Source organism: Ursus arctos, unplaced genomic scaffold (assembly GCF_023065955.2).
Source record: "Ursus arctos isolate Adak ecotype North America unplaced genomic scaffold, UrsArc2.0 scaffold_6, whole genome shotgun sequence".
In the NCBI taxonomy this organism is placed as follows: Eukaryota; Metazoa; Chordata; class Mammalia; order Carnivora; family Ursidae; genus Ursus; species Ursus arctos.
Window position 1 is genome coordinate 30,050,101 of NW_026623078.1, and position 13,121 is coordinate 30,063,221.

General features: G+C 38.5%; 1 protein-coding gene across 37 annotated transcripts in view; it reads right to left on the bottom strand.

Moving 5' to 3' along the window:
* Positions 1-13,121, bottom strand: part of STAU2 (staufen double-stranded RNA binding protein 2) — a 313,412-nt gene that overhangs the window by 169,295 nt on the left and 130,996 nt on the right. For all 37 annotated transcript variants that reach the window (XM_048212633.2, XM_026495883.4, XM_026495882.4 and 34 more), the window contains one exon: positions 2,659-2,796. In XM_048212633.2, coding sequence (XP_048068590.1) covers positions 2,659-2,796 — 138 coding nt within the window. The remainder of the gene's footprint in view (positions 1-2,658; positions 2,797-13,121) is intronic.

Here is a 13,121-nt window from a genome sequence, read left to right on the forward strand (position 1 = left end):
ACTATTACAAATAACATTTTACATTAAAATGTTAATTTATCTGCAAAGAAGTTCAATTATTTTGTTATGCAATAACTTTAAGACTGCCAGTTTTTTATCTTTAGACAAATCATTTAAATGAGTCAGGTCCTCAAAAAAACTTTTTAAAAAGTTCTAAAATAGCACACACCAAAGACTTAATTCATTATCTTTCAATAAGTCATAAATAAAATTGATGAAATTTGCTTTAAAAATTTTTTAAAACCTGAAGATTTAATCACAGTTAGGAAAATAAACTCAATACAACGTACAATGGGCTATACACAATGTGTACCTGTGATATACATTCAGTTTAGTTGTCATTATTTTCTCTTCAAAAAATTAAAATATACCCCTTTCTAAAAAAAATAAAAATCTTTAAGAAATATGCTGTGGAAATAAATACCCGAGTAATCTCATCAGAGATTTTTCTTTGTCTAGTAATCAATAAAACTGCATCTACTTTATAACATACACTTACCTTTATTTTTCTTGGTGATAGATAAATATGAGCATATTACCTCTAGCTATTTTTACTTCCACATTCAATTATAAGAAATGATAACACTGCTTAAGTAGTTTATACAAAAGCCCTTACTTTGATAAACTTGCTGCAATATTATAATGAATCCACTGGGGATTCCAGAAGGGGGGAAAGCAATATGAATTCAGTGTGAAAACATTTAAAAGCACAGCCAAATGTTCCCATTTGACTAGAATGTTTATGAATACCCATAAAATGAAAGCTGGCCTAAGATATTCTAAATTCCTTTTTCAAAAGGGGTACTCAATACACTCCACAGGAAAAAAAAAAAAGTTTAATAAAGTCAAAGCCAGTTTTTATTCCTAATACAGGTCTAAATTTTAGGTGATTTTTTCCCCCCCTCAAGTCTTAGGGTTCAAAAAATAGTTCTAGAATTCTTCCTAGAATTCTCCTAAGCATGTAAAAGGAAAAATGGTATTTTACGAAGTGAAAATACCAGAATAAAACTGTTCTGGGCCTAATGACATCTAGACAGTAATGTGCTTACTAGCCACAGAAGCATTCCTCCCCTTTTTGGATATGGAGGTTCCCAACCATGGTTTATCTGTGACTGCATTCATTCTAAGTTTACATCTTCAACAAAGCCGAAAATACTAGCTCTCAATCAGGCAGAGAGGCAGCAAATATACACCGAAGGTTTCTTAGGTACTACTATATACATATACTATACCAGGTACTGTGAGATAAAGACATGTGGAGATTACGAATTGGGAAAGGAGGTAAAATTTAGAAATGCATGAAAAGGGGGTGCCTGGGTGGCTCAGTCGGTTAAATGACTGACTCTTGGTTTTAGCGCAGGTCATGATCTCAAGGTCGTGAGATCGAGCCCTGCATCAGGCTTCGCACTCACCGTGGAGTCCGCCTGGGAATCTGGGAATCTTCCTCTCTTCCTCTCCCTCCCTCTCTGCCCCTCCCCTGGCTTGTGTGTACAGGCACTCTCTCTCTCTCAAATAAATAAATACATAAAATGTTTAAAAAAACAGACAGGCATGGAAAGTTAATCAATATGAGATACTATGTGTAACTGCCAAAATGTCCTCCACGTGGCCAGCACTTTAATAAATATCTGTGGATTTTAACTGGCGTACATTGAAGGGGAGCTCCACGGGTCTGACTGGAAAAAGGTTCTTTGACAAGCCAATTATAATAAAAAGTTTTGGGACAATAAGGAGAATTTAAATATGGACTGGGTATTAGATGATCTTAATGAATATGAATCATGCCTAATATAAGAACATAAAGGAAAACTTCTGTATTTTTGAGTGATATACTGTAAGTAGGTAGGCTGAAATGGTATGTGGCTAGATATTAGCTCTGAAGTACTTTAAGAAAAGAAGGAAGGGAGGGAAGGAGGAAAGAAAAATTGACAGCTGAAGCAAGTGTGGCAGAAATCTTAATTGTTGTGTTGGGATGCTGGGCATATTCCTCATATGCCATTCCTATTCCGTTATATTATTGTTTACAGTATACTAGTAAGTACGCCCACCTTTGGATATGTTTGAAATTTACATAATAAGGATTAAAGGTTCTTCAATAATGGGGCTTGAGTTGGCAAATGAAGATGAAATTTTAAAAGGGGGGCATTTTGGCATTGTGCCTCAATCTGAAACCTCTAAATCTCTAAATGCCTAAATCTCTCAGCAATTCTGAGTCCCTCAGTCCTCACCATAGTTAGGTAGGAAGTGAGCTTTCTTTTCCTAACTTTCCTGATGACCCAAAAGCTCATGCTCTTGGCCCTATTCCACCTGCTACATCTCTTCTAAACTATGTTTCTAATTCCATCTGTATCCTATTTCCCAGTAGTTAACACAACCTCTAGCTGAAAACTGTAACATAAGTTAGAGATAGGCATTCTGAACTATAAATCTGTGGTAAATAACCTGTGTGAACTCACAGTCCCTTCAAAAACCCAGACTATCTATTCTAACATGTCCTTGACACTTGCATGTTTCAACAAGTTGGTAGGTGGGCCTGGAAGGAATGAATGTTATTAGTTCCTAGTTTGCCTTTCTCCCATATCTCTATTACAACCTGGGGGTTTCTAATTTTTTTTCAGTGTTTAAAAAATTTTTTTCTAATATAAATGTTAGAAATACCTGCATCACAAATTCCCGACGTCGAGGCATTCCTCTTTCTGAAAGCAGAACATAATCTGGCTCCTTTTCCTTTTTAGCCTGTTGAATTTGAGCCAGACGGCTAATGGGGTTCATTCCTTGACCATACTCTGGTCCAGCCTAAAAAATAATTTAAGAAAAAAATTCAAAACATGCTTTGTAAAACTTGTCATTGGATCCTTAAAGAAACAGTGGTTCTCCCCTCATCCTCTGCACCCCAAAACCATAACTGGAGAAGATAATATGACCGGATAGTCATTTAAGAAGATTTATAAAGGTAAATCATAGAAAGGATCTGAAACTAAGGCTTCTATGGGATTTAGGGCTCAAAGGTATTGTTAAGTTAGGTCAAGTCTGCTTATATTTTATTTTTTATTTTTTTAAAAGATTTTATTTATTTATTTGACAGAGAGAGAGACAGCCAGCGAGAGAGGGAACACAAGCAGGGGGAGTGGGAGAGGAAGAAGCAGGCTCCCAGCAGAGCAGGGAGCCTGATGCGGGGCTCGATCCCAGGACCCTGGGATCACGCCCTGAGCCGAAGGCAGACGCTTAACGACTGAGCCACCCAGGCGCCCCAAGTCTGCTCTTAAACTCTTCAATATATGAGAGTTGCTTCACAAATTCTGTTCATCAAAAAACACCAAAAAGAGGGGCACGTGGGTGGCTCAGTTAGTTGAGCATCTGCCTTCAGCTCAGGTCATAGTTTCAGAGTCCTGGGATTGAGCCATGCATGGGGTTCCCTGCTCAGTAGGAAGTCTGCTTGTCCCTCTCCCTCTGCCCCTCCTGGCGCTTGTGTTATCCCTCTCTCCCCACCACTCAAATAAATGAATAAAATCTTACACACACACACACACACACACCCCAAAAAGAATGTAAGAAGACAAGCCATGAACTAAGAAAAGATATCTGCAATTCATATAACTAAAAAAAGATATACCCAGTATCCAAAATATATATATTTTTAAATTTTTATTTATTTATTTTTGAGAGAGAGAGACACGCACAATCAGGGGGAGGAGCAGAGGGAGAAGCAGACTCCCTGCTGAGCAGGGAGCCTGATGTGGGCCTTGATCCCAGGACTCTGGGATCATGATCTCAGCCAAAGGCAGATGGTTAACTGACTGAGTCACCCAGGTGCCCCATAATATATTTTTTTAAACTCCTAAGAAGTATTAAGACAAAGTAAAAGAAAAATGGGCAAAAAAGATGACTAGATATTTAACAGAAGAAAAAAATATGAAAAGACAATCTCATTAAGACTCAGAAAATGCATGTTATAACCATAGTGAGATACTCTTTCATACCCATCCACTTAGCAAAAATTTAGAACTCTGACAGGCCCAATTGGTGAGGATGGAGAGCAACAAAGACTTATACACTACTGGGGCACCTAGCTGGCTCAATCAGGAGAGCATGCAACTCTTGATCTTGAGGCCCCGAGTTCAAGCCCCACACTGGGTGTAGAGATTACTAAAACATAAATAAACTTAGAAAAAAAAAAGACGTTATATACTGATAGTAATATAAATTGGAAAACAACTTGACAAAGCCAAAAAAAACCCAGTAGCCTACCCATAGGCATGTATATACCTCTAGAAAACCACTGCCCATATGCACTAGCTCACATGTACAAGAATATCCATAGCTGCATTATTTGAAATAGCAAAAAAAACTGGAAATGACCTAAACAGTCATCAATAAAAGAACAAATAAATTACGGCATGTTTATACATTGGGTTGGCATGTAACAATGAAAATGAATTAAGGATAGCTACGTGCCCCAAAATGAGTGACTTTCAAAAAAAAAAAAACTTTAAGAAAATCAAGAACAGAAGAATAAATATAGGATGATATAATTTATGTAAAGCCCACTAAACCACAAAACACTGTTGAAAGTAAACAAGATCTTAATAAATGGACAAACACTTATGTTCATGGACGAGAAGACTCAATATTCTTAAAATGTCATTTCTCTTCAAACTGATCTATCAATTCATTATAATCCCAATCAAAATCCCACCAGGCTAGTGGGAAATTTGAAGCAATTTTGAAACTATCTCTGATGTATTATAGGATTAGGTAAATGAGTAAATGTGCTATTGTTTGGAGCCAGTGTTCTCACTGTGCAAGAAGGGAGATACAAATCAGCTTGTGGGGATAGATATGGAATGAAGATATATGCATATGTGTATGCATGGATATGTGCATATGTATATGTATACGTAAATATGTCTCCGTATGCTCTTATTTACCTTTTTAAAGATTTATTTATTTTAGAAGGACAGAGACAGTGAGTGAGCAAGCAGGGGGAGGGGCAGAGTGAGAGGGAGAGACAGAATCCCACACAGACTCCCCAAGGAGCAGGGAGCCCGACTTGGGGCTCGATGCCAGGACCCTGTGATCATGATCTGAGCCTAAACCAAGAGTCAGATGCTTAACAGACTGAGCTACCCAGGAGCCCCTGTGTGTATGTATACATTTAAGTACAGGCACGTATTTCTTAGCTCCTTCCACTGAAAAAGCCCACTAGCAACAAGCACACCCAACAATCAGATGTTGGTCCCTATTACCATTCCTGACTGAAAGAAACCAGGGTTCCTCGGAAAAAATGGCTAATTTCAGAACCGGGGCAGAAAGTAAGGAAGTGGAGTGTCAAAAGGACACTGGGACATTGAGCCCCAAATCACCAGGACAGTAATGAATCATAAACCATCACGAAATGGAAACTTGTGAGTGCAAACCAATGATACAGAGACAAACGGGGAAAAAGATATTAATGAATAAATGAATGTTTATTTTGGCTTTTATTTCTTTGCCTCAGGAGACATATCTACAAAAATGTTGCTATGGCCAATGTCAGAGACATTACTGCCTGTGCTCTCTTCTAGAACTTTTATGGTTTCAGGTCTCACATTGAGTTCCTTAATCCATTTTGCATTTATTTTTGTGTGTGGTATAAAAAAGTGGTCCAGTTTCATCCTTTCACATGTGGCTGTCCAGTTTTCCTAACACCATTTGTTGAAGAGACTGTCTTTTTCCCATTGCATATTTTTGCCTCCTTTGTTGAAGATTAATTGACCATATAATTGTGGGCTTATCTCTGAGCTCTCTATTCTGTCCCATTGATCTATGCATCTATTTTTGTGTCAGTACCATGTATCTTTGGATCACTACAGCTTTGTAATATATTTTGAAGTCTGAGATTGTGACGTCTCCAGCTTTGCTCTTCTTTTTAAAGATTGTTTTGTCTGTTTGGGGTCTTTTGTGATTTCATACAAATTTTGGGACTGTTTGTTCTTGTTCTGTGAAAAATGCTGTTGGTTTTGGATAGAAATTGCATTAAATCTGTAGATTGCTTTGGGTAATATAGCCATTTTAACAATAAAAAAAAATCCCACCAGGCTTTTTCTTGTAATAATTAATAAGCTAATGCTAAGATTCATTCATGTAGAAATGCAAAGGATGGATAACCAAACAACTTTGAAAAAAAGAACAAAACTGGAAGACTCAGACTACCTGATTTCAAGATTTATTATAAAACTATGGTAATCAAGACAGTATGTATAGTATTGGGATAAAGACAGACAAAGAGATTAATGAAACAGCAACATCCAGAAACAGACCCATACACATATGGTCAACTGATTTTTGACAAAGGTGCAAAAGCAATTCATTGGAGAAAGGGTAGTCTTTTCAACCATTGGTACTGGAACAACTGAATATTGATATGCAAAAAAAGAAAAACCCAAAAACTTCATACCTCACACCATTACAAAAAATAACTCAAATGGTTCACAGACTTAAATGTATCTGTAACTATAAAACTTCCAGAAGAAAATATAGGTGAAATTTTTGTGACTTGGTCAAGTGACGACTGCTTAGGTACAACACTAAAATCATATTCCATAAAAATAATACATTGGACATTTTCAAAATTAGTCATTTCTATTCTTTGAAAAGGACAAGTCATAGGCTTGGAGAAAATATTCGCAAACCACATATCTGATAAAGAACTTGTATGGAGAGGGGAGTGAAATAGGTGAAGGGGATTAAGAGGTACAAACTTCCAGTTATAAAATAAATAAGTCATAGGGACGTAATGTACAGCATAGCGAATGCAGTCAATGATATTATAACAACTTTGTGTGGTGACAGATGGTAACTAGACTTAATGGGGATCATTTCACAATGTATAAAAATACTGAAACACTATGATGTATACCTGAAACTAAGAGGATACTGTATGTCATTTATGCTTCAATAAAAAAAAGAATTATCACTGAAAAATAAAATAACTTGTATCCCAAGTATATGAAGGCCTCTCAAAATTCAATAAATTTATCATTTAAATTCTGTTACTTTTATTATTATTTAAATTACTTAATTTTTTAAATGGGCAGAAGATCTGAAGAACACTTCATCAAGCTCCATGTGCTACCAAACACATAAAAAATTTTCAATATCATTAGTCACTGGAGAAATGTGAATTAAAACCACAATGAGATATCAGTACACATTAACTGAAATTTAAGACTACACTATGTATTAGAAAGGACGTATAGCAAGTAGAATTCTCACACATGGCTGATGAGAATTTAGAACAGTACCTTCATTTTAGGAAACAATTGGCCGACCGAAGGAGGAAGACGGCGGAGGAGTAGGGGACCCTATTTTAACCTGCCCCTGAATTTAGCTGGATACCTACCAAACCATTCTGAACACCCACAAAATCAGCCTGAGATGTTGAATACATATCTGGATCTCTACCAGCACAAAAGCACTGCCTGGCGGGAGGTAGGAAGGGTGGAGTCCTGATTCTGCAGGCAGATATCGGAAGATAAACAGAAGGGGGTGGGAGCCGCCATAAGCTGGTGCCAGGAAGATGATATAATACCGGAGCGTAAAGGCATCTGGCGCTGAGCACAGACTTGCACACCGGTATCGGTGGGGAAAGGACTTTAGTCCAGCCCCTGACAGGATCCAGGAGCTGCAGGTGCAGCTACACGAACCGGGGGCGGCTCACGGTTTTAGAAGCACAAAGGGCAGACATGCCAGCCTTGGGATCAACCTCTGGGAGAGTTGCTGTTGGGCATACAACCAGGGAGGCTGTGGTTTTTTGCAGAGCAGACAGAAACAGAGACTGTGTGTCCCAGAGAGCTCACTGAAGAGCAGACTGTGATCTCTCTGTTCTGACACAGAGGTTTGGATGTGGTCACTTCTGTTCTGACTCTCAGAAAAGTCATGGAAAGCCAGCAGGGAAAGCCACCAGAGAACAAAAGCCCCCAAAATTAGTTTTCACTGAGCACACCACCCCCACCCTGGACAAGGGGCAGGACAACTCTGCCCAAGCAGGGTTGCCTGAGTAACAGTGTAGCAGGCCCCTCCCCACAGGCTGGAAGAACAAGAGAAGGACAACTCTAGGGTCCCTATAAAACAGGTGCATCTTGTTTGGGTCGTGGTTAATACTTTGGACTCTGTACATTCTCTCAAACAATCCCTAACAGAATGACTAACAGGAGGAACCCCCAACAAAAAAAGAATCCAGAGACTATGGCCTCTGCCACTGACCTAATGGACATGGATATAAGCAAGATGTCAGAGATAGACTTCAGAGTAAGAATTATGAAGTCAATATCTAGGCTTGAGAAAAATATTAGCAACAATACAGAATCTCTAAGGGCAGAAATATCTAATCAGGCCAAACTTAAAAATGCTATGAATGAAATACAATCTAAACTGGATACTCTTGACTACCAGGGTAAACGAGGCAGAAGAATGAATTAGTGAGCTACAAGATAAGATGACAGAAAAGAAGGAAACTGAGGCGTCCCGGGAAAAACTGTTTAAACCCCAAGAGATCAGACTAAGAGAGATTAATGATGCCATGAAATGTTCCAATGTCAGAGTTATTGGGATCCCTTAGGAGGTGGAGAGAGAGGAAGGTGAGAAGTTATATTTGAGCAAATCGTAGCTGAGAACTTCCCTAATCTGGAGAAGGAAACAAGCATTCGTGTCCAAGAGGCACAGAGGACGCCTCCCAAGATCAATGGGAACAGACCAACGCCCTGACATATAATAGTACAACTCACAAATTTTAGATCCAGGGAAACAATCATGAAAGCGGCTAGGGGGAAGAGATTTCTTACATGCAGAGGGAGGAACATCAGAATAACATCAGGCCTGTCTACCAAGACCCGACAAGCCAGAACGGGCTGGAAAGACACACTTAGGGTACTAAATGAGAAGAACATGCAGCCAAGGATACTTCATCTAAGAAGGCTGTCATTCAGAATGGATGGAGAGACAAGGAGCTCTCTTTCAGAAACTGAAAGAATATGTGACCACCAAGCCAGCCCTGCAAGAAATATTAAGGGGGGTTCTATAAAAGAAGAAAGACCCCAAGAGTAATACAGACCAGAAATTTACAGAGACAATCTACAGAAACAAGGACTTCACAGGCAACATGATGACAATAAAATTATATCTTTCAATAATCACTCTCAACGTGAATGGCCTCAATGCTCCCATGAAATGGCACAGGGCTGCAGACTGGATAAAAAGACATGACCCATCTATATGCTGTCTATAAGAGACTCATTTTAAACCTAAAGATACCTCCAGACTGAAAGTGAGGGGATGGAGAACAATTTTTTCATGCCAATGGACCTCAAAAGACAGCTGGGGTAGCAATTCTCATATCAGACAAATTAGATTTTAAGCTAAAGTCTGTAGTAAGAGATATAGAAGGACACTATATCATTCTTAAAGGGTCTATCCAACAAGAAGATCTAACAATTGTAAATATCTACGCCCCCAACATGGGAGCAGCCAACTACATAAGCCAATCGTTAATCAAAATAAAGAAACATATTGATAATAATACTTTAATAATAGGAGACCTCAAACTCCACTCTCAGCAATAGATCATCTAAGAAGAAGATCAATAAAGAAACAAGAGCTCTGAATGACACACCGGACCGGATGGACTTCATAGATATATATATATATAGAACATTCCACCCTAAAACAACAGAATACTCATTCTTCTCGAATGCACACGGAACTTTCTCTAGAACAGATCACATACTGGGTCACAATATGTCACAAATCAGGTCTCAACCAATACCAAACGATTGAGATTATTCCCTATTTTCAGACCACAATGCTTTGAAACCTGAACTCAATCACAAGAAAAAATCTGGAAGGAATTCAAACACTTGGAAGCTAAACATCATCCTGCTAAAGAATGTCTGGGTCAACCAGGAAATTAAAGAAGAACTTAAACAATTCATGGAAACCAATGAGAATGGAAACACATTGGTCCAAAACCTATGGGATACTGAAAAGGCAGTCCTAGGGGGGAAATATATAACCATCCAAGCCTCACTCAAAAAAGCAGAAAAATCCCGAATGCACAAGCTAACCGTACACCTAAAAGAACTGGAGAAAGAGCAGCAAATAAAACCTAAACCAAGCAGGAGAACAGAAATAATAAAGATTAGAGCAGCGATCAATGAAATAGAAACCAGAAAAACAGTAGTGCAGATCAACAAAACTAGAAGCTGGTTCTTCGAAAGAATTAATAAGGTCGATAAACCTCTGGCCAGACTTATCTAAAAGAAAAGAGAAAGGACCCAAGTTAAAATTATGAATGAAAGGGGAGAGATCACGACTAACACCAAGGTAACAGAAACAATTATTAGAAATTATTATCAGCAACTATATCCCAATAAATTAAGCACCTGGAAGAAATGGATGCCTTCCTGGAAACCTATAAACTACCACAACTGAAACAAGAAGAAACTGACAATCTGAATAGACCAATAACCAGTAATGAAATTGAAGCAGTGATCAAAAACCTCCCAAAAAAACAAGATCCAGGGCCTGATGGATTCCCTGGGGAATTCTACCAAACACTTAAAGAAGAAATAATACCTATTCTCCTGAAGCTGTTTCAAAAAAGAGAAACAGAAGGAAGACTTCCAAACTTGTTCTATGAGGCCAGCATTACCTTGATCCGAAAACCAGGCAACGACCCCATCAAAAAGGAGAATTACAAACCAATATCCCTATGAATATGGATGCCAAAATTCTCAACAAGATCCTAGCCAATAGGATCCAACAGTACATTGAAAGGATTATCCATCACGACCAGGAGGGATTTATTCCTGGGATGCAAGGGTGGTTCAACATTTGCAAATCAATCAATGTGATAGAACACATTAATAAAAGAAAAGACAAGAACCATACGATCCTCTCAATTGATACAGAAAAAGCATCTGACAAAATACAGCATCCTTTCCTGATTAAAACTCTTCAGAGTGTAGGGATAGAGGGAACATCCCTCAATTTCATAAAAACCATCTATGGAAAGCCCACAGTGAATATCATTCCCAATAGGGAAAGGCCTTCAGCTTTTCCCTTAAGATCAGGAACACAAGGATGCCCCCTCTTGCTATTATTGTTCAACATAGTACTAGAAGTTCTAGCATCAGCAATCAGCAAAAAGAAATAAAAGGTATTCAAACTGGCAACGAAGTAGTCAAACTCTCTCTCTTCACAGATGACATGATACTTTATGTGGAAAACCCAAAAGACTCCACCCCCATATTACCTTCAGACTTCACCCCTAAATTATCATACAGCAATTCAGTGATGTGGCAGGATACAAAATCAATGCACAGAAATCAGCTGCTTTTCTATACACCAACAATGTAACTGGAGAAAGAGTAATTAGGGAATCAATTCCATTTACAGTAGCACCAAAAACCATAAGATACCTAGGAAAAACCTAACCAAAGAGGTAAAGGATCTATACTCTATAAACTATGGAACGCTTATGAAAGAAATTGAAGAAGACACAAAAAGATGGAAAAACATTCCATGCTCATGGACTGGAAGAATAAACACTGTTAAAATGTCTATGCTACCCAGAGCAATCTTACTTTTTCAAAGCCATCCCGATCAAAATACCAATGGCATTTTTCAAAGAGCTAGAACAAACAATCCTAAAATTTGTATGGAACCACAAAAGACCCTAAATTGCCAAGGAAATGTTGAAAAATAAAAACAAAGCTGGGGCATCATGTTGCTTGATTTCAAGCTATATTACAAAACCATGATCACCAAGACAGCATGGTATTGGCACAGAAACAGACACACAGACCAATGGAACAGAAGAGAGAGACTAGATATGGACCCTCAACTCCATGTTCAACTAATCTTCAACAAACCAGGAAAAAATATCCAATGGAAAAAAAAAAACAGTCTCTTCAATAAACAGTGCTGGGAAAATTGGACAGCTATATACAGAAGTATGAAACAACCATTCTCTCACATCATACACAAAGATTAACTCTAAATGGATGAAAGACCTCGATGTGAGACAGGAATCCATCAAAATCATAGAGGAGAACATAGGCAGTAACCTCTTCAACATCGGTCACAGCAACTTCTTTCATGACACATCTCCGAAGGCAAGGAAACAAAAGCAAAAATGAACTTTTGAGACTTCATCAAGATAAAAAGCTTCTGCAGAGCAAAAGAAACAGTCAACAAAACAAAGAGGCAACCCATGGAATGAGAGAAGATATTTGCAAATGACACTACAGATAAAGGACTGGTATCCAAAATCTATAAAGAACTTCTCAAACTCTACACCTAAAAAACAAATAATCAAACCAAAAAATGGGCAGAAGACATGAATAGACACTTCTCCAAAGAAGACACACAAATGGCTAACAGACAGATGAAAAAATGTTCAACATCATTAGCCATCAGGGAAATTCAAATCAAAACCACAGTGAGATACCACCTTACACCAGTCAGAATGGCCAAAATTAACAAGGTAGGAAACAACAAATGTTGGAGAGGATGTGGAGAAAGGGGAACCCCCTTACACCATTGGTGGGAGTGCAAGTTGGTACAGCCACTTAGGAAAACAGTATGGAGGGTCCCTAAAAAGTTAAAAATAGAGCTACCCTATGACCCAGCAACTGCACTACTGGGTATTTACCCCAAAGATATAGATGTAGTGAAAGGAAGGGGCACATGCACCTCAATGTCCATAGCAGCAATGTCCACAATAGCCAAGCTGTGGAAGGAGCTGAGATGCCCTTCAATAGATGGATGGATAAAGATATGGTTCATACATACAATGGAATATTACTCAGCCATCACAAAGGATGAATACCCATCATTTGCATCGACATGGATGGAACTCAAGGGGATTATGCTAAGTGAAATAAGTCAAGCAGAGAAAGACAATTATCATATGGTTTCTATTCATATGTGGAACATAAGGAATAGCATGGAGGACATTAGGAGAAGGAAGGGAAAACTGAAGGTGGGGAAATCACAGGGGGAGATGAACCATGAGAGACTATGGACTCCAGGAAACAAACTGAGGGTTTCAGAGGCGAGGGGGGCATAGGGGGATGGGTTAG